Source organism: Rhinoderma darwinii, chromosome 7 (assembly GCF_050947455.1).
Source record: "Rhinoderma darwinii isolate aRhiDar2 chromosome 7, aRhiDar2.hap1, whole genome shotgun sequence".
Taxonomy (NCBI): domain Eukaryota; kingdom Metazoa; phylum Chordata; class Amphibia; order Anura; family Rhinodermatidae; genus Rhinoderma; species Rhinoderma darwinii.
Genome location: NC_134693.1, coordinates 112,896,771 through 112,914,472, shown reverse-complemented (window position 1 = coordinate 112,914,472; position 17,702 = coordinate 112,896,771). Strand labels below are relative to the sequence as shown.

Genomic DNA, 17,702 nt, shown 5'->3' with positions numbered 1-17,702 from the left:
AAGGACCATAGGAATGAATATATAGTCAATTCTATGATAAGTCTCATGTGGTGTAGAGTAAAAAGTAAAGTCTTTTAAGGACGGATTCTTAACACGCCAGGCATCTACTATCCCTAGTTGTGACAAGATAAGTTTAAGGCGACGCATAGCAGATATGGAAAACCTCGTACTAGATGTGGTGGAATCCAGAGCAGAGTCCAAAGATACATTAAGGTCTCCCCCAAAAACAAGATATCCCTCACTAAACGTTTTAAGAGAACAAAGAGTTTTATGCAACCACGTCAATTGTCCAACATTAGGTGCATATACAGCTGCTATCGTAAACTTTGTGTTGGAGATGTGTCCCTTCAAGAAAACATACCTTCCCATAGGATCTAGCAAAGAAGCTTCTACTTTAAAAGGAGTGTCTTTGTGTATAGCAATAGAAACCCCCCTCGATTTGGAGGAGTAAGTGCTATGAAACCATTGTGTATATGGTTGCGTAGACAAGTTTGGAATATGTGTAGGCCGGAAATGAGTTTCTTGCAGCATTAAGACATCCGGAGTATTAAACCTTAAGGAATTAAAAATACGAGATCTCTTTTGAGGAGAGTTCAACCCCTTCACATTGAAGGAGCAAATACGTAGTCTACCCATGATATTTTACATTAAGAACCAACCTGACTGCAGGTACGTTTGTTAAGTGCCACCACCAGGGAGATAAGACAAAATCAAAAATAAAACGAATAATAACAAAACAATAAGGAATGGTATCAAAAGGAAACCTCCGTATCATCCCGGAAATGGGAGGTGCTATCATGATGCAACTAAGTATCCAACAGAACCCCTGCCAGAGGGGGGGGGGAGAAGAAAGTTGCCATTTTGTACAAAACATCGCACCAATTCTTCATAACTCGTAAGACATAAACCGAATACTGATCCACATATTAATACTAAACTGAATCACCGCATGAATATATTGGAGAGTTGGGAGAAATACATATATATATAGGGGGTATAAGTCATGGCCAACTTTACCCATGATATAACAATCACTTCCAACCCCATAATAGAACAATAATACACCTTCCTCCCCCTTATCACGGTGAATTTGCCACAGTGTATTGGGTTTACATGGGTAAAATATAATGCCCAACACATGCAAACGATCCCAACATTTCTGTGAAGAAATTTAAACTAAATCACTTTAAGACATCATTCAAGTGTCCTCTGCCATACGCGTCTTCTTGCCTCTCGGAGACTTGGGCTTGGGAGTAGGTTGCCACGGTTCTTGCACTGAAGGCATTCCCAATTCCAGCGCCACTGGCATCCAGGACGGAATCTCCATAGGCTCTATCCCCAGCTTTTTCCATGCAGTGTCCAGATCTCCAGGTGTGCGGATGGTAATCTGACTGCCATCTTTCATCGTGGCAAGGCCGAATGGATAAAGCCAACGAACAGGTAGTTTCTTAGCGCGTAGCGCCTCTGTAACCGGCTTCAGAATACGGCGTTTGGCCAATGTGCTCGCAGCCAGGTCTTGGAAGAGTAAGATCTTAGTCCCTTCATACACTACTTCTGGAGCATCTCTTGCAGCTCTTAAAATGGCCGCCGTGTGAACATAGCTCAAAATCCCACAGATGATGTCACGTGGAGGTTCGCCAGCCCCAGGCCTGGGACGAAGGGCTCGATGTACCCTTTCTACTGTGATATCCAAAGCCAGCTCGGGACCTACTAATGAGCGAAAAATAGAATCCACCACAGCAGGTAAGGCATCATGGTCAATTGACTCGGGGATACCCCGAAGGCGGACATTTCTCCGTCTACTACGGTTTTCCTGATCTTCCATGTGAAGATATAGATTATTCAAGTGCGTGTGATGAGCAGACAGCTCCTGATGAACTGAAGCACCAAATTTAACAGTAGAAATGTGAGCTTCCTCCAGCGCCATTACTCTGTGGCCAATGTGATGTATGTCGGTTTTGATGTCTGATAAGTCTTTCATCACAGGCATAAGTGCCTGGAGCAGTGTTTTCTTTAGATAAGCCCTAGATATCGGTACAGAGTCTGCATCCCCCACCGAGTCTGAAGGCGCACATGAGCTATCTGAATCCTCTCCCTGTTCACAGCGGGAAGATGTCGGCGCCATCTTGGATCTGCTCTCTGCAGGCGGCATCTTTTTGCCGAAGTATTTGTCCATGTCGGACGACTGTTTATGGGATCTGGGGGTACCTGCATGTTCCTTAGACTTGTCCCGACCTGTCTTCACCATTTTAGCCGAAAAAAGTGGGCAATATCCTGAGGAATCAGTGGATGTAGTGTGGAGCGCCGGGATTACACGTCCATCACCTTGCTCGGCAAGCTCCGCCCCCCCCGCCACAAGCCATTTTTAATGTTCTGGTGGAGGGAAGGAGGTTGTCACTCAGGATTTGACGGTACATGGCTCCATCCATTCTCCCATTGATGCGGTGAAGTAGTTCTGTGCCCTTAGCAGAGAAACACCCCCAAAACATAATGTTTCCACCTCCATGCTTGACAGTGGGGACGGTGTTCTTTGGGTCATAGGCAGCATTTCTCTTCCTCCAAACACGGCGAGTTGAGTTAATGCCAAAGAGCTCAATTTTAGTCTCATCTGACCACAGCACCTTCTCCCAATCACTCTCAGAATCATCCAGATGTTCATTTGCAAACTTCAGACGGGCCTGTACATGTGCCTTCTTGAGCAGGGGGACCTTGCGGGCACTGCAGGATTTGAATCCATTACAGCGTAATGTGTTACCAATGGTTTTCTTGGTGACTGTGGTCCCAGCTGCCTTGAGATCATTAACAAGTTCCCCCCGTGTAGTTTTCGGCTGAGCTCTCACCTTCCTCAGGATCAAGGATACCCCACGAGGTGAGATTTTGCATGGAGCCCCAGATCGATGTCGATTGACAGTCATTTTGTATGTTTTCCATTTTCTTACTATTGCACCAACAGTTGTCTCCTTCTCACCCAGCGTCTTACTTATGGTTTTGTATCCCATTCCAGCCTTGTGCAGGTCTATGATGTTGTCCCTGACATCCTTAGAAAGCTCTTTGGTCTTGCCCATGTTGTAGAGGTTAGAGTCAGACTGATTAATTGAGTCTGTGGACAGGAGTCTTTTATACGGGTGACCATGTAAGACAGCTGTCATTAATGCAGGCACCAAGTTGATTTGGAGCGTGTAACTGGTCTGGAGGAGGCTGAACTCTTAATGGTTGGTAGGTAGGGGATCAAATACTTATTTCTCTGTGCACAATGCAAATAAATATATATAATTTTGACAATGTTTTTTTTTTTTTTTTTATAATCTATCTCTCACTGGTAAAATGAACCTAGCCTAAAAATTCTAGACTGTTCATGACTTTGACAGTGGGCAAACTTACCAAATCAGCAAGGGATCAAATACTTATTTCCTCCACTGTAAATGGCATATCAGCGGAAAATCCACTGCACATTTTTCTAGTAAAAATAGTAGTATTGGGTCATACGCACTGCACCCTTTAATAAATGCCTTGAGGGGTGTATTTTAAAAAATGGGGTCACTTCTTGGAAGTTTTTGCTTTACTATTTGACCTCAGAGTCCTGCAATTGGGGGCAAATGCTATGGAAAAATCACTAAAATAGACCTCAAATGCGCATGGTGCTCTTTCACTCCTTTAATCTAACACCAATCCAGCAAAATCTGCGCTCCTACAGACAAATGACGCTCCTTCTCTTCAGAGCCCTGCCGTGTGCCCAAACAGCTGTTTAGGGCCACATATGGGATATTGCTGTACTCAGGAGAAATTGAGTAAAAAATTGTGTGGTGCTTTTTTCTCCAATTACCCCTTGTAAAAATAAAACATTTAGAGCTAAAACAGCATTGTTTTTGGAAAAATTTAATTTGTCATTTTCACTGCCTAATTCTAATAAAATCTATGAAACAGCTGTGGGGTCAAACTATTCACTACCCCCCTAGTGAATTCCTTGAGGGTTTTATTTTCCAAAATGGAGTCACTTCTCAAGAGGTTTTTACGGTACTGGTACCTAAGGAACTCTGCAAATACGACATGCCACCTTTAAACCAAACCAGCAAAATCTGCATGCCAAACGGTGCTCCTGCCATTCTGAGCCCTACCGTGTGTCCAAACAGCAGTGTATGACAACATATGGGGTATTATCGTATTTGAGAGAACTTGATTTACAAATGTTGGTGTTCATTCTTTGTGAAAATGAAAAAAAATCGGAGCTGAAACTACTTTTTGTGTGAAAAATGTTTCATTTTTAATTTCTATGACCTAATTTCAATAAATTCAGCAAAACACCTGTGGTGTTAAAATGCTTACTATGCCCTCAGATTAATTCCTTGGGAGTGTAGTCCCGAAATGGCGTCTTTTTGGGGATGTTTCCTATGTTTTGGCACCACAAGACCTCTTCAAACATGACATGGTGCCTAAAATATATTCTAATAAAAAGGAGGCCCCAAAATCTAGTAGGTGTTCCTTTGCTTCTGAGGCCTGTGCTTCAGTCCACCAGGGCCACATGTGGGACATTTTTAAAAGCTGCAGAATCTGAACAATAAATATTGAGCTGAGTTTCTCTGTTAAAACCTTCTGTGTTACAGAAATAAAATGGATTATAATGGAATTTCTTAAAAAAAAAAAAATACATGCTCCAAAATGTTAACTAGTAACTATTTTGTGTTGTATTACTATCTGTCTTACAAGCAGATACACTCAAATTTAGAAAAATCAAAAATTTTCAAAAATGTCTCTAAATGTAGGTGTTTTTCACAAATAAACACTAAAGGTATTGACCAAATTTTACTATTAACATAAAGTACAATGTGTCACGAGAAAAAATTCTCAGAATCGCTTGGATAAAAGAATAGCATTCCAAAGTTATTACCAGGTAAAGTGACACAGGTCAGATTTGAAAAATGGTGTCTGAGCCTTAAGGCCCAAACTAGGCTGCATCATTAATGGGTTAAAGTGGTTTTACATCTCATAAAGTGGGGGGAATACAATTAGGATATGTTATCACTTTCTGATTGTGGAGTTCTGACTGCCATGACTACTTGATGTTTAGTAAAGCCAATCCCTGTCTTTACAGTTTACCAAATGGGCCATCAATTGTCTGAGAAATGACCCAGATGAAGAGACTATGAAGGAATTCTTCAGTTCTCTTGACTATAAATGCAGCAGAGATTGTGGTATCCATAAAAATATAATGCAGCCATTTTTAATGAATACATATGGTTGTTGGCCTTCTACCCTCTCTGGTAGGCCTATGATATGTATAATTTATGCTGCATTCGTTCACATCAGGTATGACCGTCTTGTCTCAGGATGCCTAGATCGATTCTTACCACCTCTATTACCTTTCCAGGACATGGTACATGAGGTAATGGCTGCCCACAGCTGTTCTGATGCCTATTACAAGCTGGTAGGGGAATTGTGAAGCAGTATGTATTCAGGATTATAAGGAGTAAGAGGGCTGAGCACAGGAGATGCAGCATGTAGCGTGTTCTTACTGGTGCAGAGTCACATCCTCTAATGGGGGTCTTTAGGGTTTATTAAAATTCAAAACTAAAATTATATATTTTAAGATAATATAAATGATTTCCCCCATGTCACACAGACAGAAATGATCATTTATCACCTATAAAGAATTCATCAGAGAACGTTCCCATTAAAAACGTCAATTTTATTATTTTCAATAAAAAAATACTCTATACAGTAAAGCAATTGATGAAAACACCCGGAAAAATTACAGATCACACTAAACTTTTCTAGAGGTACAAATCATACAGTATCATCAAATTCATATTCCCAATGGTAAAGCCATACTGATATATGTAAATTATGGGTGTGGTCATAAAAGCAGCTCAAACCGGTTATAGCTATTGTGATGTCACAGAGCTTGGGTATAAACAATGATGTTGGTCACAGAGCTGTCACTATCAGTTGGATGTGACCGGTAAGTAATCTATCAATGCTACATCTGTACTTCACGCTAATTAATTTGTTTTATTAGGAACATTGAATTATTCCATCTCTAGAAGATATTGTGTGACAGTGGTAGTAATATGGTATTAGTATTAGTGTGCAATTAAATTGCTCAAGTATCTTAGATTTGCAGGGTAAGTGGCCAAAATTTGAGCTCCCTTATTATCATTATGTTTACCACTTGTAAAAGAGAAATTTCAATATGCTCATATTAGAGGACTGTATATTAGGGGACTATAATTCCTTATATTATTTAGGTTCACCAGAAATAATTACAATTTAATTCAATTCTGAATTTTGATCAATTGATATAAAAATTATTAGTGGGGAATTGATACTGGTCTGGGGCTATTTATCATGGTTTGGGCTAGGCCCTTTATTTCCAGTGAATGGTAATGTAAAGACTATTTAGACCATTGCATGCTTCCGACTTTGTGAGACTAGTTTGGTAAAGACCCTTCCCTGTTTCTGTATGATGTTGCCCCTTTGCACAAAGCAAGGTCCATAAAGACATGGAGTGATAAGTTTGGTGTGGAGGAACTTGACACTCTGCACAGAGCCCTGACCCCAACATCAGAGCCTGAACTCACAAATGCTCTTTTAATTAAATGGGCAAAAATTCCAACAAACACGCTACAAAATCTTGTGGAAAGCCTTGTCAGAAGAAGTTATAGCCACAAAAGGGGGCCCAACTTCATATTAACATCCATGGCTTTGTAATGGGAAGTACCACAAGCTTATAATGGTGTAAAGGGTCAGCTGTCCACATCTTTTGGCCACATAGTGTATTTTGGGCTTATGTATTGTGATGTCACTACTATTAAAAATAATGATAAATCCATATTGAAATATGCAAATTATGGGTGAGGTCATAAAAGCAGCTCACCCCGGGTATAGCTATTGTGATGTCACAGAGCGTGGGTGTATACTATGATGCTGGCCACAGAGCTGTCACTCATCAGTTGGATGTGACCGGTAAGTACTCTATCAGCACTACGTCTCTAGATGAGTCTCATCTATCAGTTTCTTTATGAATATTTTATTCTTAGGTACAATTCTGCTGTGTCTGCCATTTAAAGTTTAGTTTATATTTGGAATAGTTATACTAATATACTAAGAAGTTGCTAAATGGCAATATGGCGGCCTGTGACTTCTGCTCCAGAGACAGAATGCAGCTTGCAGACAAAAATTGCCATCTGTATTCTGCTGGTAAATTGATAAAGCAACCTCAAAGAAAAGGAATGTGAATGTCCTGCAGCCCTGAGAACTTATTATTGGAACCCTTCAGTTTATAACAGGAGTAATTCACGTAATAAATATTTACTAGGGAATTACTAATTATGTATTTGAGGTTTTCTATTTGTGTAAAATACACAATTATTATTATTATTATTATTAATAATAATAATAATAATAATTACTAATATAAAAATGTTAGGGAAGTGATTTCTTAAGAACAGCCCTGACCCCCTAATCCTGTATCCTCAAAAGCAATTGTCATTTTTCATTAATATATATATATATATATATATATATATATATATATATAAAATGTAATAATGTCTATAACAAACTACAGAGGTTCTAAATTATAGTTAGTATCTCATATAAAAATGACATAAACCCCGGAAATGTCATACCGTATGGTCAATTCAACAACCAATACATTGTTCCAAAATCCAAACCCCAAGCAATGTCATTCACAGGGGGTCCGAGCCCCAAGACCCCAAGCAATGTGATCTTCAAACACTTCTGATTGTCTAGATCCTGTACTTGGAATACCCCTTTTATAACTAATTTCTCCAGCTGGTTTTCTTTAAGTTTTCCCTAACTACTTCTTTTTCTGGTCATTCTAGATCTTGCTGTTGGATTGACACTGTTGGATTACTGTGTTGCTTTTACGGTCAGCGATTTGTCCTATTTTCAGAGAACTAGAGGCGATTAGTTAAATTCAATCTTTACTGTCGCCTGGTTTTCTACCACGGACATTGGTGCAGTTTTGCACCCGGGTTATTAACCAACCATGCCCTTTTGGAAAAAATCAAAAAAATATCATGTGTCTCAGATTCCTGATAATGGAAATCTAATGAAAGAGATACCAACTATGGAGGAACCTAACATCTCACTCCAGAAGTTTTCCAACATCAAAGATATGCCAGCCGAAAAATGCAGCGATCCAAGTCACAGCAAACCTTGTGACATTGGCTCAAAGAACGCCAAGAAGAGCGCAATCAGGAGCTTGGGCAGCAGCGCTGTGATTGGCGCTAAAGAACTGGATCGCTGTTTCCCAAATAGACGGCTGAGATTATACGTTGCCACCTGGAATATGGAGGGAAAGGTGAGAAGTAACATACAATATCTATTGTGAACCATGAGTGTATCTGATCTAAGGCTATGTTCACACGGAGTATTTTGCCAAGTTTTTTGACGTGGAAACCGCGTCGCAAAACTCGGCAAAAACGGCCCGAAAATGCCTCCCATTGATTTCAATGGGAGGCGTCGGCGTCTTTTTTCCGCGAGCAGTAAAACTGCCTCGCGGTAAAAAGAAGCGACATGCCCTTTCTTCGGGCGCTTCCGCCTCTGACCTCCCATTGACTTCAATGGGAGGCAGAGAAAGCGTAATTCGCGGTGTTTTATGCCCGCGGCGCTCAATGGCCGCAGGCGAAAAACGCAGCGAAAAACTCTTCCAAACGGAATTTTGAGGCAGATATTCCTCCTGCAAAATACTCTGTGTGAACATAGCCTAAAGTTGGATAAATTTGCAGTTGGATATGAGATAGACATATTATATACTACCCTAGGCCCAAATTTTCTAAACATTTGGGCCAATCAATGTTGCTGCACACACTGCAAACTGTCAAACTAATAATCTATGTCTTTGGAATGGCAATGCCTCTGATCCTAAGACTGCAGCACTGGCCATAGTCTATAAAGACTAAAATCCAATTCGATCAGATATAATTTTTTGTAGGTGATATAGAAGATGTCAGTTTGGTTGGTGCTCTGTGTATACATTATTAATATCTTCATATTTTGAGCAGGAGTTCCCACAAAATCTAGAGGATCTGCTGTTGCCATCAGATGACTCCAAAGACATTTACGTAATTGGCGTTCAGGAAGGATGTCCAAACAGGTAAGTCTTCTCAGGTTGTCTTACAACAGTCTATGTCTGCAGATGGACTACAGGTCGGCTGATTGAAATTCTCTCTTGATAAATTTTCCTATTTAACCCCAGAGGTTATAATATTGATTATTTAATAAATGAGTTCAATATTTTAATCTGGTGTAATTTATTAATATGTAAACTTGAAATTGTGTCTTCTTGTAGACGGGAATGGGAAATAAAATTACAAGAGACTCTTGGTCCACACTACGTGCTATACCATTCATCCGGGCTCGGAGTCCTGTATCTCACCATCTTTATTCGACGGGAACTGATCTGGTTCTGCTCAGGTAAGATTCACTTTCTTACATTTACATAATAAGTCCTAATTGAAGTCATTAGTTTGAACTTATTATTTAGTCATTAGAACTAGATGTCTGCAATCTCGACTCTCAGATTCTTCACTGTGGAGTATTGGAGATCTGATAGTTTACTCCACAGTTACAAAGTGTGAAATGGTGTTGTAGTAATATTTCCAGCGTTTAATAGGAAACTATCTCTGTTTCATTGTTGCATGTTATACTATTAACCACTAACCCTTCTTCTTGTGTTTCATTTCTTATACAGAGGTAGAGCACACCCATGTAACAACCAGGCTATTCCACCATGTCAAAACTAAAGGAGCCTTGGGTGTTGCCTTCACCATCTTTGGGACATCATTCCTGTTTATTAATTCCCATATGAGATGTAAGTATGTCTGTTTTTAATATATGACTATGTACAGTGTTATTGTATATAAAAGTGCTGCTGTTTAATAATAATAAGTTGGAATATATGAGATGACATGAAAAGATCTGTACTATTGATGTTTTGGTGTAAAATTAAAAGTTCTTCCTCATTTGGTCAAACTTCTTCTAATCCATCAAACTTATTCTATATAATGAGAGAATAATACTGGAAGGATAAACGGCCTAATGTCCTCTACAGAATGCTATAGAAATACATTATCCTCTGTCATGAAAATGATTGTGTCTTAGATTTACAGTAATAGAAATATCAGTGTGTCTGGTGTACAGAGTGCGGACCCAGATCATGGAACTCCACCAGTCTCATCTTCTAAAATGTCAATAGAAATCCAATTAATATAAATACTATTTGTAAAAAATTGATTGTTGAGGGAACATTCAGACTACACAGCCCAAGAAATAGATACGATACCTAGATAATATAGGATAAAGAAACCTATTGTCAAAGAAAACTTAAATATGGTGGTTGTCCTAAATTCCAAGAGGTCATATTTACTGATATGTATATTTTTGCTGGCAGTTGGGGCAGTCTACAAGAGGATCCAGGACTATAAAACTATCACCGAGGGTCTCCGTCTGCCTCAAATTATTCCGGAAAGAATAAACTCCAATGCCTGTGAGTATTACTTATGTGGTTGAACCTATCGATTCCTTTATCTCTCTATTTATCTCCATTGACTCTAATGCAGTCACGTCGTCTAACTGTGTCCTGTGTTTATCTCATTCTACAGTGGACGTCACCAGCCGCTTTGATCGAGTTTTTTGGTTTGGGGACCTCAATTTTCAACTGAAAGAGGACAGAAAAAACGTGGAATCTCTTCTGAAGAACATTAAAGGAAGAGATATGTCCAGTCTCCTCAAACACGACCATCTGAATGAAGCCAAGAACAACGGTACATTTACTAGTAGACAGATCTCTATCACTCCTCAGCCTGTATTATTACCACATACACCTCGACAGATCAATACAAATCACTGTCATGATGGTTCATATGTTCTCCACATTCTTATATAGCCCTACATCTCTTGCACATGTTTTTAATACTGACATGTTTTTTTTTCTTTTAATTTAAGGGTCCATATTTGTAGGGTTTAAGGAGCACACCATAGAATTCCTTCCTACATATAAGTTCGACATTGGCACAGACACCTACGATACATCAGAAAAGCAGAGAGTCCCATCATATACGGTAAGATATCTTATTTCCAGGTCTACAGAGCTAAAGAAAGAATACATTTCATGATTAGATTTTCATATAATAAATCCCCTCGCGCAAGGTAATGAATTGTTATTATAGATGAAGGAAAAATTCTTAAGAACAAAGCATCCAGTCCATTTTACTTGTAGTGAGTTTGTCATCGTCTCCCAGTGTAATATGTCTTCGCCTAGCATGGCTCAAAGATACTTATTTCATTAAATCTGAGTGACCAAGTCAAACCTTAAATGCAAGAAAGTCTCAAAATTTATATTACTTAAATAAAATAGGCCGAAATGTTCAGTCTATGATGCTATGAGGTTTATAAATAAATTATAATATGATTGCACTGATGATATTTGTTATTTTTATGACCTCTACAGGACAGGGTGTTGTTTAAAAGCCAATACGAGGGAGATGTGCGAGTCCTGAAATACGACTCTTGCCCTGTTTTGAAGACCTCAGACCACCGACCCGTTTTTGGTATCTTTGAAGTAAAGCTCAGACCTGGTTCAGATAAGTAAGTCATGATTTCCTCCATGTTGTTGGTATGATTCTTTCAGTAGCCGCCATTACTACATGGGCCTTATAGCCAGAGCTCACACTTTGGGGTAGGTGGCTGTATACCTGGGTGACAGTACTGGAGTAATCTAGAATGTGAAACAAAACAATTATTGTGTGGTTACCTGCTAACATTATCATATGTCTTACATCAATATATTTCTCATTCCAGCATCCCATTGGCTGGTGGACGCTTTGACCGCAAGATCTATTTGAAGGGCATTAGGAGGTTAGGACAAAAAAAGTAGCTGCGTCTGTTCATGTCCTTACAGCACATAAGGTGAGAGCATTGTACTTGTCTATTATGTTTGATGTGAGAATGTTCTTCCATCTCTTAAGTCTTCCTCTGTATCAGTAATTGATTTTATCAACCAACATAAAGAAATTGTAAATAAGTCATTCTATCTTCTAGTTCAATTTTCTTGTATTCAGATATTTATTTAATTTCTAAATGAAGGTTATGGGTTTTAGAAGAAAACTGTAAGCGTGTATGTAGTATAATAGATTGGTGGGAATTCATTAAGACTGACGTTTCATACACCGGTCTTAATATAAAAAAACATGGAGTAAAATGTGCCTAATTTATTAAAAGGCCCACACCTTAATAACTAATAATCCATGTTATTATGATAAATGTGTCGGCCGCTGGGGACTCTGCTGCTTCAGCTACTCTCTGTCCACTTTTTTAGAAAAGTGCCGTAAGCGGCAGAAACTACATGATAGATACAAGGAACATTGTTATTGATGTAAGACATTACTTGGCATCTTGCAGGACTCCTAAGGAACATTTACCATCTCAGGTGCATAAAACAATGATTCCACCTTTGTGAACATCAGAAAGTTCCTGTAACATCCTGAACAGCGCAGCTTTAGATCCAACCCATCGCTTGGATCAATCATCTTCAAGGTTTGTAGTGTAACCCCTAGGATCAAATAGGAAAATCCACAATAAAACCACTTCTAGATTTTGTGACTGCCAAGAAACACACATTAGTTGAGCATTAATAGCAAATATTTCTCTTGCAGCATAAACATCAATTCCGCAGTATATCTGGTGAGAACTGCGCTCCCTGTGACCGGAGGAGCCGCCATCATTGCTGATAGAAAGGTAAGTTCCTCTAGATATGTCCCCTCTATATTTGGTAAGCAGCCTGAATGATGAATATTTAATAGGATTGTGTGCTTCTCCCCCCAGAAAAAGTCAGCAGATACAAACAGACCATCAACATCAATGCCAATAACAACCCGCCATCTTACAAGTATTCCAATGGCGAGACTTAAAATTTTCTACATCTGTCACAGAAGAGACATCAGTGTGGTTACCGGTGCATCAATGTTACCCAGAAGACCAGGCCCAGAACAGGAGAACATGTCATCTCTTCCTGTGTCTCTGGAATACAGATTTCCCACCACTTACTGATACTACAGTATATACTGTGACATCTTCCATTGTTTTTGCTGAATCTTGTATAACATCATCTTTACCATTATATATTTTGATCCACAAAAACCTTAAATAAATCTTTAACATCAATTCATAAGTGTGACTGGTATTTATTATTGTGTTCAGTGCCCGGCTGCAACTTACCACAGTGTATACAATTCACTTATCCGACCCTTCACAGCGCTATTTGTGTGACATCGCGTTTAATCCAGTGGTAGGTGACAGGACATTGTATCATATGTACACAATACAGAGAGTATGGAACGTGCCGCCATATGTACTGGATTAGATCCTGTGTTGGACAAAAAGTGACAGGAGATGTAAAATATTGATATATTTGATAGTTGTTTTGTAGACACTGAAGCGCCTAGGGATAGTGTCAGGGACTGCAAGGGGTTAAGAAAGGATGGAACGGTTTAAAATAATGCCCAGGACCAGGATTGGTCAACAAGGGGTAAGAGGGGCGTGGTTAAGAAGATATAAGGCAGGGGTTTGGAGCAGGAAGCCCTCTTACCTTCAAGCTGCAGTGGAAGAAACACCTTTGCTGCTGCTGTGGAGATTCAGAGCGTGTTCTTTCAAGAAGATGGCAGAAGAACTGTTGCGGAAGGTGGCACAGCGGGTAGCGTCGGAGGGACCTGCCTGGCTGGAATCCCTGTTGGAGGAAGGAGAGAAGCGAGGATCTGAGCGGGGCACGGAACAGTCGGGAGCGGCTACCCGAGGTAGGCCGCAGCGCGTTACACGCCCTCCGGTTCGACTGAGCCCTAGCCCCGTTGCTATGAGGGGTGCTGTGACTGCTGCACAGTCATGCGGTGGTCCCAGCAGGTCCCCTAGGCCTATGTCGACAGGTGCTTCGTCGGTCGACATAGTGCCCCCCTCCCCCCCGCCCACTCGTCGCGCTGGCGTCCTTCCCCATGGCGGTAAGAGGGCGGCTGTTAAACCGGCACGGGCACGGTACAACCCGCCTCGAGCTGCTGATGCGGGCGCGGAGGCAGCGGTCGACTTGCGTGACAGTGGGGTGAATATGGCGGACTCAGGTGACTGGTCCGACATGGTCGCTTACCATGCGGCATGTTCACAGGAGCTGGGACTTGCTTCCGGTGCCTGTGTGCAGCCGGGGTCGGCGCCATCTTTCCCCGTGCTGTTCTCTACGCAGCCAGAATTGGCGGCGGGGGGAAGAGGGGCGGGACGTCCTGGCAGGAGCAGTGCGGCCAGGACACAAGATGGCGGCTCACGTAAAAAGAAGATGGCGGCGGGTTCGGGGAAGCGGGCGGTGAGCAAGCAGCCCAGCCAGGGGGCGGGGGCTTCTGCGGTGCCCGTCGCTTCTCCACCCCGGTCCCCCCCGGGCCCCTGTCAGCATGGGTCAAGGCCAGGGGGGGAGTGTGCTAGGAAAGATAGGGTCGAGGGTGTTTTGGACTCGATTTGCCCTTCTCCTGCCTTGTCATCTTTTTCTCCTGCAGGTCCAAGAAGGGAGCGTTCCAGGCGAGGGAGGAAACGCCGGGCTGGAGGACATCGCCGGCACGGCCATCATGGACGTCGCAGGTCAGGTGACGAGAAGAGGCGTGGTCGGCGGTATTCCTCGTCTTCCAGCGATGGATTCTCCTCCTCGTCGGCGACGACGTCCGCATCATCAGGATCGTGGAGGAGGTCGTCGAGGAGATCATCACGGCCGCAGAGACGCAGTCGACGTCGGGAGGTGCAGCGCTTGTCGGTGGATCAGGAGCAGCTGTCCCAGGTTGTTCCTCCCGCCGGGCCGGTGGAGGAGGGGCAGGCCGTGGTTCCAGTGCCGCGGCAAGTGGCTGAAGGACCCTCTGGAGTCGGTGGGACCTCTGGGAGCGGTGAGTCGGCCTGCGGTGGCGCATGGCTTAATAAATCTAATGCAGCGGGTGCGGATTTGATTTCTGTTTTAAAAGCCGTGGTGGCTGGGTTAAAAGTGAATAAGGGAACGTCGTGTCCCTCGGTGCCACCAGAGGGAGCTATGCCCCCGTCTGAGAAAGAGAATGCTTTAGCTAGTTTGACGTTTAGAGATTCATTGTTTTGTGGAGTCGCTCCTCTCGGGACTCATTTGTCAGCTGAGATCAAGGACAAGATTTGGAGGAATGAATTTGTGGATATTTGGTCCTTGGTCTCGGTGGAGCAGGTGACTGTCGACAAGGTGCGGGGTTTTGAGAGAGGTTCAGATAGGAAAGCGAAAGTAGCGAAAACATTTGGCAACTGGGTACAGTGTTACGCTACACTGGCTCATGTTATTTGCCAACGCTATCCTGGGAAAGGGGCCGAGTTGTTTGTCTATTTTGACACAATTTTCAGCGCCCACAGGCTGCACGGTGGTGCGGCCTGGTGGCGATATGATGAAGAATTTCGGCGTCGTTTGGCTTTGTCGCCTGATATTAGTTGGGCGACGAAGGCAACGGACGTGTGGTTGCAGCTTATCTTAGCGCAAGGGAGCAGGCAACAACGCCCCTTTCCCAGTGCGGCCGCAGCGCCGGGCCCCGCCCCTGGAGTTGCGGCCGCTAGGCCCACGGGTGCCTGTTGGCTCTACAACGAGGGCCACTGTCGTTTCTTTGCCACGTGCAAATTCCGACATGAATGTTCCATCTGTGGGGGCGCTCATGCGGCGCTCCGGTGTTTCCGGAGAGGCAAGCAGCCGGTTAAGGCACCTCCTTCCGGCGCAGCGGAGAACGCCGGTGAACGTTCTCGAGATGGGCCCATGGTTAGAGCGGTACCACAGGAGGCGGGAAGCAGAGGTGCTCACTAGCGGGTTTTCGTTTGGTTTTGAGATTCCTTTTGAATATTCTGCGACATTGTCATTGGCTGACAATTTGAAGTCGATCAATGAGAATGTGGGCATTGCGCGGCAAAAATTGGCGAAGGAAGTGGAATTAGGGAGAATGGCAGGTCCATTCAGAGAGCCGCCGTATACGAACCTGCGAGTTTCCCCCCTTGGTTTAGTTCCAAAGAAGGAACGAGGAAAGTTTAGGCTGATTCATCACCTTTCCTTTCCTCGCGGTGGTTCTGTTAACGACGGTATTTCTAGGGCGGAGGCGGTGCTTTCGTATACGTCTTTCGATGTTGCAGTAAGGCTGGTACAGGCGGCTGGACAGGGGGCGTTGTTAGCTAAATCTGATATTGAAGCGGCCTTTCTTTTGCTGCCGGTTCATCCGGAGTGTTTTCATCTGCTGGGTTGTTGTTTAGATAAAGGGTTTTACGTGGATATGTGCCTTCCCATGGGTTGTTCAATATCATGCAGTTACTTTGAGATGTTTGCGTCATTTTTAGAATGGGTAGTTCGTTTGGAGTCTGGTTGTGATTCGGTCATTCATTATCTGGATAATTTTCTTTTTGTAGGCCCGGGGGGCTCTGGGTTGTGCAGCACGTTGCTGAGAGTGTTTCGACAGGTGATGTCGCGTTTCGGTGTACCTATTTCCGAAGATAAGACGGAAGGTCCTGTAACTGTTTTGTCATTTTTGGGTATCGAAATAGATAGCGAGCGGATGATTTTTCGCTTGCCCGATGATAAATTGGCAAGGCTAGTGACGCAAGTTGACCAGGTCATGGGGTCGAAAAAAGTGACGTTAAAACAGTTACAGTCGTTAATGGGATTGCTGGTGTTTGCTTGTCGTATAATTCCAATGGGTCGTGTTTTCTCTAGGCGTTTGTCTTTAGCCACTAGAGGTATCTCGAAGCCAAATCATTTTATCCGGGTAACCTCTTGGATGAAGAAGGATTTGTTTGTCTGGCATTCTTTTTTGAGTTCGTTTAATGGGAGGTCGGTGTGTCAGGACGCTGAGTTGTCTAATGTAGACTTGGAATTGTTTACGGATGCAGCTGGAAGTGATGGTTTTGGAGCAAGTTTGGGCCGAAGTTGGTGTAGATCCCCTTGGCCCTTGCATTGGAGTGATTTGGGAGTTTTACGTAATTTGACGCTATTGGAATTGTTTCCTATTATAGTTGCAATAGAGTTGTGGGGTAGCGTGATGGTGAATAAGAGGATTGTATTTTGGACAGACAACATAGCGGTGGTGCATGCGGTGAACGGGTTGTCGTCTAGTTCATTGCCGGTATTAGCTTTATTAAGACGGTTGGTTTTGAAGTGTTTGCGTTTGAATGTGTGGTTTCGTGCAAAACATGTTCCGGGTGTCAGTAATGTGATGGCTGATGCTTTGTCTCGTTCACAGATGTCTCGGTTTCGGGAATTGCACCCGGCAGCTTTGGCAGAAGGGGTGTCCCCCCCCCCCTTCACTTATGGGCCCTGGTCGAGGACAACTTATGAGGCTGTTGAGGGGTTCGGTGGTACCGGCGTCTTGGAAGAGTCATTGCAGAGCGTGGGATCGGTGGTTGGAGATTGCGAGGAATAACTTCCCATCACAGGATGGGTGTCACCTGGACGTCACGTTAGCAAGTTTGGTACAAATACGTCAGGAAGGGGGTAGTGCGGCCACGGCGAGCAATTTTTTAGCAGGGGTGGCCTTTATGTTAAAATTGTGGGGATGCAGAGATGTTACAAAAGAATTTGTAGTTCGGCAGTCTTTAAAAGGGTGGAATAAAGAGGCGTGTTCCAGGGACACGAGGCGGCCAGTATCTTTTTCGCTTTTGGGTCGGCTTCTAGC

General features: G+C 42.8%; 1 protein-coding gene and 1 long non-coding RNA gene across 2 annotated transcripts; both read left to right on the top strand.

The window, feature by feature from the left end:
- Positions 1-7,846: 7,846 nt before the first annotated feature.
- On the top strand, positions 7,847-11,236 carry LOC142657336 (phosphatidylinositol polyphosphate 5-phosphatase type IV-like). The gene is made up of 7 exons (XM_075832360.1): positions 7,847-8,323; positions 9,027-9,118; positions 9,314-9,438; positions 9,716-9,835; positions 10,415-10,510; positions 10,626-10,787; positions 10,969-11,236. Exons 1-7 carry the CDS (start codon positions 8,009-8,011, stop codon positions 11,136-11,138), a joined length of 1,080 nt encoding a protein of 359 aa, XP_075688475.1. The 5' UTR covers positions 7,847-8,008; the 3' UTR covers positions 11,139-11,236.
- A 593-nt stretch (positions 11,237-11,829) lies between these two features.
- On the top strand, positions 11,830-13,172 carry LOC142657335 (uncharacterized). Its single transcript, XR_012849900.1, has 4 exons — positions 11,830-11,931; positions 12,424-12,558; positions 12,678-12,759; positions 12,847-13,172. It is a non-coding gene; the product is annotated as an uncharacterized LOC142657335 (long non-coding RNA).
- Positions 13,173-17,702: the final 4,530 nt, after the last annotated feature.

Bases quoted from the DNA above. Each gene is read 5' to 3' on its own strand.
- LOC142657336 (XM_075832360.1), top strand. From the start codon at position 8,009: ATGCCCTTTTGGAAAAAATCAAAAAAATATCATGTGTCTCAGATTCCT. The intron at 9,119-9,313 runs GTAAGTCTTCTC...GTCTTCTTGTAG, and splicing joins CAGGAAGGATGTCCAAACAG to ACGGGAATGGGAAATAAAAT. The intron at 10,788-10,968 runs GTACATTTACTA...TTTTAATTTAAG, and splicing joins GAATGAAGCCAAGAACAACG to GGTCCATATTTGTAGGGTTT.